This window comes from Equus quagga, chromosome 6 (assembly GCF_021613505.1).
Source record: "Equus quagga isolate Etosha38 chromosome 6, UCLA_HA_Equagga_1.0, whole genome shotgun sequence".
NCBI lineage: Eukaryota > Metazoa > Chordata > Mammalia > Perissodactyla > Equidae > Equus > Equus quagga.
In genome coordinates this window covers 107,599,744-107,618,689 of record NC_060272.1, presented here as the reverse complement: position 1 = coordinate 107,618,689, position 18,946 = coordinate 107,599,744, and the positions used below count along the sequence as shown (strand labels likewise).

The 18,946-nt window shown below is 38.3% G+C and overlaps 1 protein-coding gene across 2 annotated transcripts in view; it reads left to right on the top strand.

Annotated features, from left to right (window-relative positions):
• Positions 1–14,830, top strand: part of PLGRKT (plasminogen receptor with a C-terminal lysine) — a 40,150-nt gene extending 25,320 nt beyond the window's left edge. For both annotated transcript variants that reach the window (XM_046664692.1, XM_046664691.1), the window contains exons 4-6: positions 9,927–10,057; positions 11,034–11,143; positions 14,440–14,830. In XM_046664692.1, coding sequence (XP_046520648.1) covers positions 9,927–10,057; positions 11,034–11,143; positions 14,440–14,561 — 363 coding nt within the window. In that variant the 3' untranslated portion in view covers positions 14,562–14,830. The remainder of the gene's footprint in view (positions 1–9,926; positions 10,058–11,033; positions 11,144–14,439) is intronic.
• Positions 14,831–18,946: the final 4,116 nt, after the last annotated feature.

Sequence of the window (18,946 nt, the reverse complement as noted above, 5' to 3'; positions counted from 1 at the left end):
GCTACAGTTTCTTCATCTAAGAGGTAAAGGAAATACCCAGTACATACTAGAACTACAGGCAGTGGCAAGTTACCTAACCATTCTTACCACCAGTTTCCTCATCTGGAAAAATGGGGATATTAGGTAATACCTGCCAAACAGACTGTTATAAGAAGCGAATGACTCAATAACCAGTAAGGGTAGCTTTTAGGAATACTATATTAATGTCTGTAGAAATCTTGTCTTTTTCTCTTGAAACATATTTTTACCTTTATAGGCTTCAAGATTTATAGAAATGTATTTCTGATTGACACTATGTAGAACTGCTGCTACTCTTCCCATATAAGCATCTTCTCCCCCAACAACCACAGGCATGTTAGGAAGATGCTCTATATACATAAGTTCTTTTTAGTCTCGTAAAAAATATAAACCCATGATGTAGGTACTGTTCTTATCCCCATTTTACAGATGGGAAAATGGAAACATAAGACATGCTGTAACTTGTCTGAGGTCACAGGGCTGGGAAGAGACAGATGGAGCCACATCTGGAAAACAGCAGGAGGCCAGGCTGACCAAAGCTGGGAAGGGCCACAACAGAAAATGAGGTTGTCCTGGGGCATGGAGCTGATACGGAGGGCCTGGAAAGCTGAGCAGAGCGTTTATACTTGGTGTGGCAGAAAACAGAAGCATTGGATGTTTTCGAGCAGGGGAGCAATAGGAGCAGGATTGACATTTTAAAATAACCAATCTTACAGTTTTATGTCTATTTTCCAGGCAAATAATAGTAACTAACTTTTTTTGAACCTTTATTAAAGCTCTGCCCTAAGACCTTTGCATGTATTTGTTCATTTAATCCTTACAAAAATCCTTTAAGGTGAGTACCGTCATTTGCCTCATTTTACTGCTAAGAAAACTGAGGCACAGAGAGATACAAGAATTCGCCAAAAGCCACACAGCTTGTGAGTGGTGGAACCAGGCTTCAAATGCAGACAGTCTGGCCCCAGTGTCTACAGTATTAACTTCTGGGCCATAATGCTTTTGTTAATAGACATATATCACAGGCTAGATATATAAGGCTAGCATTGGACTATTGCAGTAGCCAAGGTCTGAGGTGATAAGGACTTGGATTTCAGGGGAGGCAGCAAGAATAGAGAAAAGGGTGTATTTCGAAAGAAAAGTTGGTGGAATTTCTGAACTAACTAGGTACTTGGAGGATTAAGAAGAGGAGTAAGTTGAAGATGAAACCAAAGTTTTCATTCCTCTGGGAGAATCATGGAGCCTCTGAGGAATACAAGGAATAGGCGGGGCGCTGGTTAGAGGAAATGATCGCAGTGTAGGGCGTGTTGAATTCAGGGTAGTGCCAGGAATGCAAGTCAGCTCTCTGCAGCTGGCATTGCTCCAGTGAGTAGATGGGGCTTTAGATAGAGAGGTGGAGATCTTCAGCAAGGAGAAATTTTGAAGTCAGGAAAACAGGTGAACTCTCCAAGAAAGAGAGAGGGAAGAAAGTGAAGGAAAAAGGCTCTAAGTCTAGGTAACCACTGGGGATAGGAGACAAGAAGGAAAAGCAAGACAAAGGGGATAATACATACCAATGCCTGCAGTACATCAGTCCCTTGCAAATATGCCATCTTATTTAGCAGAACAACCCTGTAGGCTAGCTATGTTGCTCCTAGAGATAGAGAAATTGAAGTCAAGAGATTTAGAGGATTTGCCCACAATCACATAGCAAGTAAGTGACAGAATTGGAATTTGAACCCAGCCTATGTGACTCCAAACTCTGTCTCTTTCCATAAAGCCAAAAGATGTGGAAAGGTGAACATGCCTGGCCTGGTTGAGGACTGGGGTGGCTGGGGTCTAGGGGAAGACTGGCAGGACGTGAACCCTAAGAGGTGAATTGGAATAGGATTTTTAAAGGCCATGTCATGTCTAGGAGTTAAAGAACCAAAGAAAGTTTTTAAGCAGGAAAGTACCATGAGGTCACTTTTGAGACAGGAATCTAAGTATAAAGAGAGCAGTGTAAAAAACGGATTGAAGGAGAAGAAACTAGGAAGAGAGAACACAGATTGGCAGTAATGCAGTGCCTTTGTTGATGGATAGTGATGATCTGAGCTGGAGCTGGAGCAGGGACAGCAGGAAGGAGAGTGGATTCAACAGATATGCAGGGATATTTTGGTAAGACTTGGCGATCCTTCTTCCAGTGGAGATGCCTAGAATACAGCTGGAAATATGATCTACCACTGAGTAGAGCTCCAGGATGGAACTTTAGAGCTCTGATGTCATCAGCAAGAGGTTGTAGTTGAAGCCTGGAAAGTGATGATATCACCAGGATCTAAGACCAAGAGGAGATAGCTTAAAAGGAAATTCTGGGAAAAGTAAACAAAGATAGGACTTGAAGGACCTTCTCTGGAACAGGCTCTAGTGCTCTTCTGTTCTTAGGAGTTGCCTTTTCCCTTTGTTTCTCATTGTGGAAGGGGAGCAGGTCTTGACCTTTCAGAACTTGCTTAGCTTTCTGTTCTGCTCCCACCTTGAGAACAGATATTAGTTTCCTTATAGAGCCATAGGCTAGCTCTCTTTTCTCCCAGGGCCATTGGCCTAGAGCCCCAAACCCACATTTGTGCAAGAGGGTAGGGGAGTCCACATCTCAAGAAATGTTTAGAAAGTTGTCTGAAGGCCATGGTCATTGTTTGGATGTGGTGGTTGTTCCCAGTTCTCTGAGGAATTAGATATGGCAATGAGGAAGAGGCCACAGGGGCCTTGGGAAGCTCACAATCAGAGAGCAGTGGTCACTGAAATCGCTATAGGGATGGGGGCATGAAATGCTGGTGAGAAATTGGAGACAGTGAGTGTAGAGGCTCTTTCAAAGAGATTTAAACAGAATAATTCAGGTCAGTCTGTACCCCAGGTCAATTTAGAGTTCATTATGCAGTGTCATTCTAAGATTCTTGCATTAATTATACAGAAAGGTAAAGACTTTTCAGATGGTAATCACATACCCTGTCCACTTCATCCCTACTTTCCATGTTGACTTGATTACTGCAAGTGTTCTTAGACTGCAAGTTTGGGTTTTGGAACAGGCAACCCTGGGTCTGAATCCCAGATCTGCCATTTAATAACTGTGACCACAGGGAAAAATCGCTCAAATTCTGATCCTTAGTTTACTTAACTGTAAACTGAGATAAAACCTTCTGTGGCAGGTATTATTACTGGATTGCTCAACTTCCATTCCAATCCCTTATAGTGTGCTTGCCTGTAAACAGAGGCTGGAAAGCCAAAGGCAAATTTCCCAGATTCCCTTGCAGCTGGGTTTCACATCTGACCTACTTCTGCCAACCAGGCATGTTTGAAGGAGACTTGAGAGGTAAACATGAGCAGTGTAAAGCTTCAAGAAGACATTGGGTCTTCTTGTAACCACTGTAGTGAAAGTGACTGGTATTTTAGGAGTGGTGGAGGTGGAGTTTCAGTATTTGGTCCTGAGCATCCGTGGTAGAAGGCAGTGGCTGTGGGGTACACCTAAAAGAGTCCCATGTTCTGGCTGGGCATTTCTCTTAGCTATGTTGCTCCTGATAGGGTAGAATTCAAATTAACTTTCATGGCTCTCCCAGAAAATCTTAAGCTGCCAAATACCCTGCAATAATTCTTTTTCTGTTTAAACTACTTAGTTGGGGGGCCGGCCCCGTGACCAAGGGGTTAAGTTCGCGTGCTCAGCTTCAGTGGCCCTGGGTTTCACCAGTTCGGATCCTGGGCGTGGACATGGCACTGCTCATCAAGCCACGCTGAGGTGGCATGCCACAGGCCACAACTAGAAGGACCCACAACTAAAAATATACACCAGGGGGCTTCGTACCAGCGGGGTGGGGAGAAAAAGGAAAAATAAAATCTTTAAACTACTAGTCAGAGTGGCTTCCATTGTCTTCAACTCATAGACCAACCTCATAGGATTTGGGGAGAAAGCCAACATGTGTAAAATAGTACTGCACTTAGAACATGGTGGGCCACATTATTACTATTATTAGTGTGTCAGCTGCCACAATAAAGTGAGAAACAAGCATCTTGCAATTTCTTAAGAATTTTCTGATTTTATTTTTTGAAGCATATCTTGGTTCTAAGATTCTCGGGTGTAAGTGTTGTAGAATAGCGGCCTTAGCTTTGTGCACAGTTAAGACTGACATAGTAGAATATAACTATCAAACTAAGAAATAAGTACTCTTTAAAATGAGGAAATCCAGGATAAAAGAAAATACCCTTATTGTTTCTATTAAAGTTCTGAAATTGTCTTCAACTTCAGTTAATAGTGCTTATAATATACCAGACACTGTTAGAAGCTGTGTCTTTAAGGAATTTTAGATAATAGTTGAGAAGGTCATTGGTCTTTTGTTCTTTCCCAGGCTCTGTTCATCTTGTTGGCATCTTCTGCTCTTCTTGGGGAAAGTCCATATATTTTGGAATCCATAACTTAATATAAAGGGTTTTTGCCAAACCAGAATTCTTATTGTTTCCTTAGCGTGATCTTATTGTTTACATACATCTGAGAGTAAGAATGGATTTAATTGTGTTATAATCTTTATTGGAAGATATGTAAAAAGATGCTATAACCAAAGCTTTTAATCTTCTGAATAATACTATAATTTTGTTTACATTAAATTATTTTCATGTCACTGATTTAAAAAAAATGGGCTTTTTTTCCAGCTTCAATTTACTACTCATTTCTCCTTCTAGATTCTTCCCAAACTACTTAACGGATGTTGAGCACTTAAAATACCTATAGAGCAAGTTAAAGTTAGATGCCACTTGTCACGGCTTTCATTATGGTTGCTTTATTTTAACGATCTCAGTTTATGTTTTGTTTACCTGAAATTCTGATTTTGTGTTTAGTTTAAGGTATCAATAATATCTCTGTTAATTTAACAAAGCCATAGACAAATATAAAATATTCTCATTTCTGATAAAAACAAAACTCTTTTGTGGCAGGACACATAGAATAACTTTTTGGCATTGCACAATTAAGCAAATGAAAAGATAACTTTTCTATTGCATGTGAATATATTATGAATAAATTAAAAGACTGTTGGAAACCAAAAACACAGAAGTAAACTGGTTTTTTCTCAAAGTTGGCCTAATTATTTCTCAAAAATAGGAAAGTCTCCAAATAAAAACATTGCCTTCTTTGTTCTCTGAAAATATTTTATATGTTCAAGTGAAATTTAATCATTTTATTATTGTATTAAGGGGAAACTTGTATTAAGTGGTCTGTGGGCCTTTACAAAATTGTGCTCCCTGAAACTCAAGAGATTGACAAATTACTGAGATCAGTAATTTTGTGGCTACCCTTAATATTTTTTAAACAAGGAAATTGAAGAATTAAAATACACAGGAAAGGGCAGATGTAACAGCTTTATGAATGTGATTTCTCCTACTATGTACAATTATTTTTAGTAAGCTGGCTTCCTTTTATTATATTCTCCAAAATAAATTGTGGTTCTGTAATTGTTAAGCTAGTATCAGATACGCCTATAAGATCATCAGAGTCTGAACTCATAATCAGGAACGTTTTAATTTCAAATTGTTCTGTAAAGCAATATCAAAAGTAACAGAGATAGGAAAATTATTATTGTAAAAAGGTCTAAAGTTCTTTTAAAATAGGACAAAATTTTATATTTATGATTTGGGTTAAAGACTGTTAAGGAAACTGTACATGTTCTCTTGTGCTCTTATTTGTTATTAGTGTCAATATTTGGGAAAGAAGTGTAAAACTGAATGTACATTTAGTTAAATAATGCCCATTATTGGCAAATTAATAATTATATTCATATAATTATCACTTCATGGCTATTGAAAAAGTTTGGTAATAAAATTTATTAATTAATTTGAACTTTAAAATGTATTTGGCTCTAGACCTCTGACTTTAAACACAATTTTATGAAGTATGGGGTAATTAATAATTTTAATTGATAATTAACATTACAGCACAATGCTGTCCTTCGTCAGGAGTTTTTGGCCATCGAGACAGTCTGCAGAGATCTTTTTTTTTTAACTCTAGACTCAGAGTTTATTGCAGATACTCAATCTGGCTGATTTTTACAATTTATCTGTGATATATGGAGATGATTGCCTCTATTCTAATCAATAGGAGAGTAGAGAGCCAGAATATAAGATTTGTTCATAATCATTTCTTAAAATAAACTTAAATTTTAGAATAGTTTTAGATTTATGGAAAACAAGTACAGAGTTCCTGAATACCCTACGCTTAGCGTACTCTGCAGTTAATATCTTACATTACCATAGTACAGTTGCCACAACTAAGAAACAAACATTGGTATATTACTATTAAATAAAATTCATATTCAAATTTCATTAGTTTTCCCCTAATTATTCTGTCCCAGAATTCCATCTAGGATGCCACATTACATTTAGTCTTCTTGTCTCCTTTGCTTGCTATGGAATGTGACAGTTTCTCAGAAGTTCCATGTTTTTGATGACCTTGAGAGTTTTGAGGAATACTGGTCAGGTATTTTGTAAATTGTCCCTCAGTTTGGGTTTGTCTCCTGGTTAGATTGGGTTTATGGGTTTTGGGGTGGAAGAACACAGCAGCGAAGTTCCCTTCTCATCACATTATATCAAGGGTACATGCTATCAACATGTCTCATCACTAATGATGTTAACCTTGCTCACTTAGTCAAGGTAGTGTTTGCCAGGTTTCTCCACTGTAATGTTCCTTCCCCCTCCCTCCCCTTACCCTCTCATACTCTACTCCTTGGAAGCAAGTAACTAAGCAAAGCCCACCATTAAGGGGTGAGAATTAAACCCTACCTCCTTGAAGGTGGCAGGGGAGTATCTACACAAATGATTTTGAATTCTTTACAGGATATTTGTCTCCTCCATTTATATCACTATGGACTCATGGATATTTATTTTACACTTTGGGTTGCAATCCAATACTGTATTGTATATTTTGCTGCTCAAATTGTCCCAAATTTGGCCATTGGGAGCTCTTTTGGGTTGGCTCCTGTGTCCCTTTGACATACTCCATCATTTTTTTTTTTTTTTTGAGCATTTCTTTCTGGCACTACAAGATATTCTAGCTCATTTCCTGTCTCAGTCTTAGGTCAGCCATTTCTCCAAGGACTCTGAATCCTTTCATTGGAGAGTAGAAGTAGAAACCAAAATCTGGGTGTTGAGTGTGCTCATTGCTACAAGGGTGTCATCACCTCTATGCCCTCTCAGTGGACAGAGCTAGGAAATATAGGTACTTACACTAACCCATGTATACATCCATATCTATAATTTTATCTTTGTCCACCTGTATCTGTAATAAGCTAAACACAATTCCATACTGATGTCACTGACTCTAATCCAATATAACATGGTTCATTCTAGTCTTTTCCCCTTGCTTTTTTGTAATCTCCCTCTCTAATAGTAAGAAGCCTGACTCCAACCATCTGCCATCTATTTATTTGTTTGTTCATCTCCAGTTTACATGTAAATCAGTTTCAGAATTGTTAACGTGTACCCCGTTAGAAATAACTTTACCAATCCTTTTGTCTTTAGTTTTATAGTTTCCAGTCAAAATATCATTTTCCAAAGTTAGATCAGTTCCTTTTCCTCCACTTCCTTCAGTGAAGTTATGTCATACATTTATAGATTATTTTGTCACAGTCCACATTCCATCCTATGGATCCCCTGACCTTCTGGCTGATTTGTAAAATTTGCGTACAGTAAGGTTCACTTTTTGTGCTGTAAAGTTTTAAAGGTTTATACAAATGCAGAATGTCATGTACCCACCACGATAGTACCAACAGATTAGTTCTACCACCCTTAAAAAACCTCCTGTTCACAATCTTTTGAGAGTTCCCAGAAGATCAATTTTCAGACTTATATTTCAGCTTGGTCCTTGTTGGGAAAGAACCTAGGTGGTGAGTTCTTTCATCTCAGGCAGTGGTTCTCAATCCTAGCCGCACACCAGAATTACCTGGCAACCTTTAAAAAATACTGATGACTGGTCCCACCTCCAGATCTTGGTTCCATCATTCCTCCTGGTTCAATTAGTCTAAGGTATAGGCCTGGGCATTGGGACTTTGAAAAACTCCCCAGATGCTCATAATGTTCTGCTAAGTTTCAGAACTACTGATCTTGGGTTCATCTGTGTCATGATTGGATTAGATGGCTTTTGATAACAACACACATAATTAATTGATGCATCTACATTACTTTGGGGGGATACTATGAACTGTCATGTAAGTTTTTTGAGTAAGTAATATGGCAAGGATGAATTTCATATGCTAAATGATCATGTATGCAAAAACACTATTTTTTATTCTCTAACTGAACTCAAAATGAATTTTAATTGCTACTGCTGAGGGCAAATTTAATTTTGACAAGTCAAAGTGACTCAATTACTTCTAGTTTAAAACTTACTTCTTTGTGGATAGAGTTAAATTCAGCTTGACTTCCTCCCTTTCTCTGTCCATTTTTTCCTGGACCAGTCTAGGTTTGGGTCCAGGTGATCTCAGATGGCATAGGCATCGAGGAGTATCTGGTTGGAGGAGGTTTTTCTGCCATTGTTTTCTGTTTCATCACCCTGGATAATGTCAGGTGATTTGCTCTGAGGGCCTTTGACAATGTTTCAGGCTGGCTTGACCATTACTTCTGTGCTCTGGGGTGCTGCTGATCCTCTGAGATCTAGCCACCTTCCTCACCCAGCCCTTGGCTGATAGTCTCTACCCAAGTGTCTGTTATGAGGACACCAGGCCCTAGGCTTTGGTGACTCTCTGGTAAGCCACCTGCTTTAAATTCTCAGCTACCTTCTTTGCCCCTCTCCAGGTTGACATGGGAACCTTGCAGACTTTCTCCACACCCCTTGGCAGCTGAGAGAGACTGGGTTGGCCTCTCTCAAGCCTGCTCTAAGCCTGGATCTGCCCTGCAACCATTTGTGCTCTACTTTAGCTGCCTCTCCTAGAAGTGCTTTCTGTCTGGGGATCTCTAAATCCCAAGACCACCACATCCCCTGGGGCTTCAACCCCCAAGAGGGACCAAGGAGCCAAACCCCATATTTATATCTAAAATCTCACATTCCTCTCCCAGTTCCTTCCCACAGCAGAAAGAAGGCATGTAGAGAAAACTGAGTCACACTTTTACTCATTCTTCCACATCCTATGGTTTGCATCATTCATTCTATACTTGCTATCCTCTATGCTTTGCTAATGATACACAGTGCCAAGATTTTAGAATTTAAAAAACAACAACTTTTCTTTCTCAAGAATCTGACTTTCTCAAAATAATGGGCTTGGGCTTTCAGACTATTGCTTCTGTTGTGTGTTTTCTAAAAATCCATTCAAACATCCAGTCTCCTTCTTTGTTCTGGGCTGTATCTGCTTTCTGCTCCAAAGCAGTGAAAGGCACTAACTAAAGTGGTGAAGGACTTGAGCCAACAAGAAAATTGTAGGGAAAAAAAAAATCTCTATTAATGTTTCAAAATAATACCCCTCTACCATCATATCATGGTATGATATGGACCTGATACTCCAAATTAATTTCAACTTGGAGTTGAATGGATTTGGAGGGAAAAATGATTAGAATACAAGTTGTGAAAAAGGCCAATAACATGTACCTGCATTTAAAGGCACATAGGTCTTGCGTCATATATGATATAATAGACTGGACATATAATTTAGGTTTGGATAAAAGCTCCAAACCAGGTGCATTCAAGAACTCAGGATGCAGAAAAAGAATATTGCATGTATTCTGTACATATTCTAGGAAAATTTCACCGCCAAAGTGGCAGTTGGGGATAGCTGTCCAGAGAGACTTTAGTCAAAGTCTGTTGAAATTAAAAAAAAAAAAAAAAGATGAATCAAAGTGATTGAAGATGAAAATCCACTGGAAAAGCAGAATATCAGCTGTGCTCAGATGCACAGGTGAGTAACCACACTTTTCATTTGTTTTGTCCTCAGCTGGAAAGGCAGCTAACAATGCAGAATGAAATGAGGGAAAGACAAATGGCCATGCAGATTGCTTGGTCCCGGGAATTTCTCAAATATTTTGGAACATTTTTTGGCATTGCAGCCATCTCTTTAACAGCTGGGTATGTTTGCTATTTACTTTGAAATTTTCTCAAATAATTTATTTCTTTCTGTCTTTGCCATTATCACATTAAGTTGATCAAGATAGGACTTCATCCAACTAGAGTATATGTAAACAAAGTAACCTCATAGCTTAGTCCTTGGAGGTAACTCCGTAGAACCAAGGTAGTAGTAGTTAATTCTGCCCTTTTTTTCCTGTTTTGATATTTGCTCTCCATCTTTAAAAAACTGAAGTATAATTGACATGCAGTATTATATTTGTTTCAGGTGTACAGTGATTCGGTATGTTTATACGTTAAAGATGACCATCATGATATGTCTGGTTACTATCTGTCACCACACAAAGTTATTACAATATTGTTACTATATTCTCTATGCTGTACATTACATCTCTGTGACTTATTTATTTTATAACTGGCATTTTGTACCTCTTAATCCCCTTCACCTATTTAGCTCACCCCCTACACCCCTCCCCTCTGGCAAACACCAGATTGTTCTCTGTATCTATGAGTCTGTTTCTGTTTTATTTTGTTTGTTCGTTTTATTTTTTACCCACCACATATAAGTGAAATCATATGGTTAATTCTGCCTTTAGTTTCTTAGATTTCTTCTGTCCTTTTCTCCATTTTTATAAGTTGAGAGGACTGACTTGACAAGATAGAAGGAAGCCTCTACAAATTTATCTCCACAATCCCTAAGGGGTAGATATCAATACTTAACCATTTTTAAAATGAGTAATCTGAGCCTCAACATCAAATAAACATGAGCAAGTCAAAGATCATGCCCTTGAAAATTGCAGAATCTGGTGAGGGGTTATGGCTAAGGAGATTCTATTTCCAGATAAAACTCAAATGAATTATGTAACTTCTGAAATGGAGGACATTCTTCCAAAAAGGAAGTAAATTTTTTTTCATCAAGTGTGGAGATTTGTATTTATAGGTTATTCTTGATATTCATTCTTTTTTGTTCTTGAACCAGAGCACTAAAAAGGAAGAAGCCAGCCTTTCTCTTCCCTATTGTTCCATTAGGCTTTGTCCTTACCTACCAGTATGATTTGGGCTATGGAACTCTTCTACAAAGAATGAAAGGTAAATCTTTGATAAACCAGAGTCTCTATTTCTGATTCATTTTCTGGTTTAAGGATCCCTTCCGTATGACCCCTTGACTTATGAAGATTCTGACAAGACCTTCTCCCTGAGCCTCCAATGACCGACATTTCTGCTCCCTCTCACACAGTGGTATGTTTGAGCCAGCTCATACCAGCTCACAACAACTGATTGTCAAATTTTCAGGAATTTTGTAAGCTGGCTGTTAAATGCAGTCCTTGTTAAAAATTAAATTATATAAACTTACAATTAAATAAATTACAAAAAATAAATAACATTAAATTATATTTTAAAAAACTTGTAATAAATACTCAGAACTTATTAGTTTCTAATTATTTTACTATTATCTATATGCTTAAGTTATCTATCTTTATATTCTTAAGTATATCTATTGTATTTGTAGGGTAGAAATGTGGGTATAATATACAGACACAATAAAATACAGATACAACTTTGACTTCAGTCACATCCCATTGGTAGCTTGATGTTGGTCATGGTGGGAGTATTTACACCTGTGGAATCCCCAAATGCCAAATCAAGGCTTGACTTACTATTTTGTTCATTGTCTAGACCATGGTTTGGCAAACTAAGCCCTGTGGATTGGCCATATGTTTTTGGAAATAAATTTTTATTGGAACACAGACATGCCCATTCATTTATGAATTGTCTATTTTCCCATTACCATGACAGAGCCAAGTCATTGCAACAGAGACATAAGACCCCACAAGCTTAAAATATTTACTGTCTGGCCCTTTAAGAAAATTTGCCAACGCATAGTCTAGACTTAAGGACGTGCTAAAGAAAATGTTAATAATGCAAATTATGCTTAAAAGTTTGTTGTGTCTGTAGCCATTACATTGTGAATAACATAAAAAAATGAGGAAATATTCTTCCAACATTTAAAAATTATCTGATTCAGCAAAGTTATTCACACCATTCTCAAACAAGTTAAAGTTCCAACATATGTCATTGTTTCACTTTTGTCCTACTCACTAATGTAAATGAAAACACCAACCATCATTCATGTTGGAATTCTATTCTCTCATCAGCTGCCGCTATAGATTGGCTCTGGACAAGAGTTCAGCAAAAATCAATGAAAACATTCTGTGAGAATCAATTTGCTATATGGAATTTATGATAAAGTATATTTATAAATTGTGTGTACATATATTTTATATAAGTAAAATTTATAATAAACTTACGTACTTTTTTGTTTCCGAAGAGCTAGTTGTTAAATATTTATCAGCACCATGCTGCTCTCATAGAACTCTGGCTCTTATTGCCCTAGAAAATAGCACAGCTGCCACTCAAGCTATTCCTGTCCCAGGAAGATAAATTTTTCCATTAGTCTAGGATACCCATGTCCTCCAAATTCCCACCACTTCTCTGGGAGCTACACTCTCATGAGGATCCCTGTGTCCCTACTTCTCAAGCCTTCAACCCAGAGCATATTGCAAACAGGACTTTCCCAAGCCTTTTTTTTTTTTTGCCATCCTGATCTCTCCTGGGCAGTGGGCCCATCACTATCCCTAAAGCTCTGTTTGTTATGGGAAAGGAGGAGGTGCAGTCTCCTCTGCAGGTATTGGGAAGTAGGAAGTAGAACATCTCATTCCCAGGCCTAGGGAGATGAAGGGTTATATATTCTTAAAAGTTCTCGTTTGAAAATGGAAACACACTTTCCACATAGAAACTATGCTAAAATGTCCTTTGGAGTCAGGCATTATTGATATCATAGTTCAGCTATACTGCAGGCTAAACAGTTTTTTGTTGATGGCCTAGAAACTGATGTATAGCATTATTACTATGGGAAAGTGCATTCTAAATTCAAAAACCCTGTTCTACAAGTTAACTGTTGGAGTACAATCTCACTTTAAGCTGTAAACTAACTGTACACAACTGATTTACTAATGTTAAAACTCATTTCAATAACCTGCTCAGTTTCACATTACTCATCTGCTTAAGAACTCATTAATCTTAGCTCACCTATGTCTCGTTGTTTATCTGGACATTAGAATTCAGTGCGCCCCATGGAAGTTAATATGTAGTATTAAGAAATTTCAACTCTATTATATAGCATTCACTTGAACATATTACTAATGGAGAGCAAATTTATTTTCTAGGAGCATTTTGATTGTATATTTCTGAAGTAGTTTTATTACAGGTCCATCAGAGTTTACAGAATATAAAATTTTAAACTTTCAAGCACCTTGTGGGAATTTCCTGTTAAAAAAAATACAACTTTAGAATACACCAGGAAACTTGCCATATTAGAAAGTTTAGGTTATAACACTGAGCCCTGTTAACTAGTGATAACCCCAAAATACAATCCTTGTTTGACTGAATTTATCATGAGGCATTCTGTAAACACATACAGAGAATTTGCCATGTGCGAGGCATCCTCACATTGAAACATGTGGTCTGTCATCAAAGGCCTGCCTAATTATATACAATTTATAATGATTTTTATTACTATTTAAGACTGAGGCCAAAAAAAGACATTTGCAGATGGTTGAAATGTTCTTATAATTTGAAAATTGTAGCCTGTCCTGTTGCGTTTGGAGTACAAATTAATTATGTGCCAAAAGAGCAGTACTTAAGGAAAACTTTTGCCTTCATTCCCAAGGAAGTCTTATGGAATGTTAACAATGTGTATTATAATTTTTAAAAAGTCTATTAATCAGTCTTTAACAATAAAAGTTGGCAAATGTCACTGGGCCATAAAATTACTAACTGAATTGAAAGAGGAATTGTTTATAAAAATGTGTATATGTATGTATGTGTATGTATACAGACTAAAGAACATTTAATATTATTTTGGGTATTTATAAGTGGTTTCAGGTCAAAGATTCGCTTTCCTGAAAAATTAGAATTTTTATAAACTTTATTTTCTCTCGTGTCATTTGTGACATATTAAGGGGCAATAGGAAGGACTATATGTGGTTTCTCCACACCAAACCCCTCCAAACACAACTAATATTTATCATCCTGACTTTCCTTCAGGGAAAAAAGTATTACTTGGTATTCTTTCTCTTCTACATTTTAAAATGCTGTCTTCTTCAAATAAAATCTATGGCATCTGATGTATCCCTCTTTGAATATTCAGAATTCCTTTCCTCGCAAAGGAAAGAATGACCTTGAGGACAAGGAGTGAAATATTTTACTGTGAGATTTAGGGACATGCCTCCACACAGTGTTACAGCCTATCCCTGTAATTAGGCCTTCTCACAAAACACCAAAGACCCCTTTTTCACCTTGCATATTTCTGTACTTTATTTAAGGTGAAGCTGAGAACATACTGGAAACAGAAAAGAGTAAGTTGCAGCTGCCAAAAGGAATGATCACTTTTGAAAGCCTTGAAAAAGCCAGAAGAGAACAGAGTAAATTCTTCATAGACAAATGAAATCATGTTTACCCACGAAATATCAAAACAAAGAATTGTTGACTTGAATCATGGCTTTTACAATTTTTTAAATGCTCAAGACTTTGATATAATGGGTTTTATTTTAAAAAATTAAAATGCAAGATGAGTTTTGTTAAACTATTTTAAAATAAAATTTATAAGATTCAACACAAAATCATGGAGGTACTCTAAATAACTCTCAGATATCCTACATGTGTGTGTTACAAATATCTAAATGTAAAATTAATAAACTGTATTGTTTTGAATTCCTGGAAGCAAATGTCCTGCTGCTCTCATTTCTCTGTCAAACATGCTTTCCCCATTACATTCATCTTCCACAGTTACTCCTTCTATTTTTGCTTTGTCGATTGTGTCCTGTCTCCACATGATAGAAAACAACTAATATTAATGACTAACATATATATTGCACTTACTTTGGCCAGGCACTGTTCTGAGTGTTTTGCATATATTCTTGTAATCATCCCAACAATCCCATGAGGCAGGCACCAATTTAGGAATGTGGAAACTGAGGCACAGAGAGGTTGAATTACTTGCCTAAGGTCACATATGGACAGAACTGGGACTTGAACCTAGATAGTTTGGCTCCAGTGTCTATGGTCTAAAAGGCCTTGAGAAAGTTAGGCCTTAACACATTCTTGACAAATAAAGACAGCTGTGAAAGACAAAACGTAAAAATATTCAAATAATGACTCAGGGCATAGTTGCTAAAGAGATGGGAAGGAGGGGGAGGTTGATTAGCATGCTCACCTTTTTATCTCCACTCGTCAGGAGACCTATACTCATAAAATAATCCTATTTATACCCATTCTTAGAATTACAAATCCTACATATAATACACTAATCCCAAAGACATTGATTGATACCTACTACGTGTCAAGAACTGTTGTAAGCACTAGGACTACATGAATGAATGTAGACAAGGACACTGCATGCCGGGCAGAGGAATATGTTCTAGTGAGGAATGAGAGAACAGGGGAGAGGAACAAATAAACACAGAGATAAACAAGATCATTTCTGATGGTGACAAATACTTCAGTAGAAATGAAACAGGATAATAAGAGAATGTTTGGAAGGTTGTTGGGAGGGGGACTACTTTAGATCTGGGACAGTAGAGACTGCCTCTCTGCAGAGGTGACATTTGAGCTGAGACCTGAATGATGAATGAGCCACTTCTGAGAACAGTAAGTATGGGGACAGGGAAGGGATTTCCAGGCAAAGGGAGTAGCCAGAGGAAAAGCTCGGAGACTTCACATAGCTGGAGAACAGAAAGAAGACCAGATAGAGGATTAGGAGATGAAATCTGAAGAGGGGAAATAAACATGTATACCTTGGCTGCTACCCTCAAGTAGCTGAGGACATATCAACAAATGGTTTTGATACAATTATAGTTGTAGAGAAACTTGGGCCACGTCTTGAAGGATGCACTGAAGTTCTCCATGAAGACGAGGAGGTGAAGAGGAAAGGCATCCTGAGCAGAAGAAGGAGATTGATTAAATGCCAGACCATGCGTGCCCAGTCCAGGGGATTTGCTGCTGGTCATTCAGTTTGCCTGGGGCAAGGAGTTCCTCTCCTGGGAGACTTGTTAAGAAATTATCCTGGAGGGACAGCTCTACTCCTGGAGGGCAGTGGGTGTAACACCAAGGAGTTTGCATTCTATCCTGAGGGTGATGAGTGTGAAACAATCTGCACTGGGATTTTACAGGGATTACTCCCTTAGAGGGCGAAGATCCCAGACCCCAGTCAATGAAGAACTGCAGGGGTCCACCTGAGTATTGATCAGGGCCTGAACTAAGGCTCTGGCCTTGGGGATGGATTCAGGAAAATGAAAAGAAAGAAGAGCAAGACTGGGAAACCAGTTTGAGGTTAATGGAGGGAGGAGAAGGTGATTTCCCTTCATGTAATCCGCATGGATTTTCTGGAGTCCTTGCAAAACATGGGAAAGAAGTGATTGGGAAGCACACTGGGGTCTAGTGGATGCCTAAGATCTAGCACTGACTCATAGACCATCCAGAAACTGGAATTCTAAGTCTTTCTTTCCCCTTAAATTCAATCAGGCTGTCCAAACCTTCCTGACATAGTCTAGCCAGAGCTTACCAAGAATGGGTTTGAGCCCCCTGCAAGAGTTGACTGGCTAAAGACCTTATGTGGGATGTGTCTTGCTATGCAACATAGCAGGCTCTGAGGTCCCTCTGGATCACCAGGCCATTCAGCTGTATTGGCTTCTCGGCCTGGCGTTGGCTCTGAGTTCATTAATAATTGTTACTCAATAGAGCCTCTGCTAAACACACACACGCTCACATTTTTGTTTGTACCCAATTCTGAGGCAAAAAATCAAAGCAGAGCTCTTAAATAATGGCTTTGCAACTCAACTGTATTAAAATATATCCCAATTCTCTTTGGTATTACTGATTATCCAAAGCTTTTCCTTTTATTTATTATTACAGTACCTTATAATTGAAAGGACAAACATTTCTGCTCTGACACTTTTTGAGCTAGTTCTTGGCCATTTGCGTTAATTAATACTTGCATTAATTATTATTATATTTATTATTATTAAGCCCTGATTACCAACGAGACATCTGACATTTCCAAATACTGGACCTGACATGGTGTTTGTTCAGTTGGCTTATAACCACAGATTTTTGTGATATAACAAGAAGAACAAGGAAATCATTGTAAGAAAGTGTATTAAGAAAAGGATAAGAAACTAAGTCTGATTATGAACAAAGATTTAGAGATTAAAATAGTGGTAACCTCACTCAGTGTGTTTGTCAGTGATTAGAAACAATGTAGGGGGGGAACCTCATCCACACTCCAAGTGGCTGTCCATCTCTCCCAAGACACTGCTGGCCCAACCAAAACAATGCAAAGACTCTCTTAGGTTATGTGGAGGTTAAGTTGTGGTTGGAAGGAAATAAATATGGGCCCAGAAATTCTCTGCAGCACAACAACCCTTCTTGGAAATCATTTTGTAAGAGTAAAATAGTATTCTAATAGTAGAAATGCAGTTATGACATCGCAGGATCTAAGCATTGTGAATGTTTCAAATTCATATTTAAATGAAATAACTTGAGGCTAAAATTACAGGAACTAAAATTACAAGTAAATCAAGTTTCTATGGTGTTCTAGCCGACTTAGTTTATGTTTGTGGGTAACGTTGAAGGGTGCTTTATGATGTAGTACTTAACTACACTGTAAAAGATGATAGCAGTGCCCCAAATCTACTCAAAACAGCTTTAATAGCAAATACTGAAATTATGGTCAAGATGTTAAAGAGAGAAGGGAGACCTTTAGAAATCGTCTGGTCTAAGCCCCATTTTATACTAGAGAAACTGGGGGCCCTTAGTGCTTTACCTAAAGTTCCACATCTGGGAATGGGAGTTTGTACTAAAATCTTGGTGTTTGGTATCCATGGCAGGATTCTTTCCAATGCAACATGCTGCCTTACTCTGAAAGGACAGTGACAATCAAAGTCAAAATCAGAGATCATTTTTGAAGACTATCACATATGTTTAGCCTCAGAGCCTTAGAAAGTAGTCTGAGGTGGGGTTAGAAGGGCACGGGTTAGAAGAGGATGGAGAGGGAGCAGACTCAGATTGCAAAAGTACTCTACAACCAATGTAATCCAAATATGAGCAATGTGAAATTGATAATCTATTTTATAGATTTCAACAGTTTTAATATACACATGTTCAAATGTGATATTCCAGAGACAATAGCCAAAAGCTAGATAGTTTTTCTGCTCCACTCTTTTGAAAGGAACAAACTCTTGCTGGGAAAATTTCTTTTTTTTTTTTAAAGATTTTATTTTTTCCTTTTTCTCCCCAAAGTCCCCCCGGTACATAGTTGTGTATTCTTCGTTGTGGGTTCTTCTAGCTGTGGCATGTGGGACGCTGCCTCAGCGTGGTCTGATGAGCAGTGCCATGTCCGCGCCCAGGATTCGAACTAACGAAACACTGGGCCGCCTGCAGCGGAGCGCGCGAACTTAACCACTCGGCCACAGGGCCAGCCCCGCTGGGAAAATATTTTTAAATAAAGCCCATTGCTCAGGTGCTGTGGTGTCTCTTGGCCTTGGAGAGTGTCTGTTCTTCTGTTCTACAAGAGGCATGGAAATGCTGCCTCAGGTTTGGCCTTGTGGATGTGCTCAGGAGATTTCAGGAATACCCTGCATACTATCAACTATCTAATGTGCAGAAATTAGTTTCTAATATTCGGAGCTATTTAGGATCTTTGCTGATTTTTCTACTAGTAACTTTGGGTCAGTCTTGAAGGTTATGAAGATTGGAACAGTACTTGGGCTGCCCGTGCACCAGAAAGCCCAGACGGGCTGGGGGAAGGGGAGGAGGAGTGAGGAGGCCTAGAAA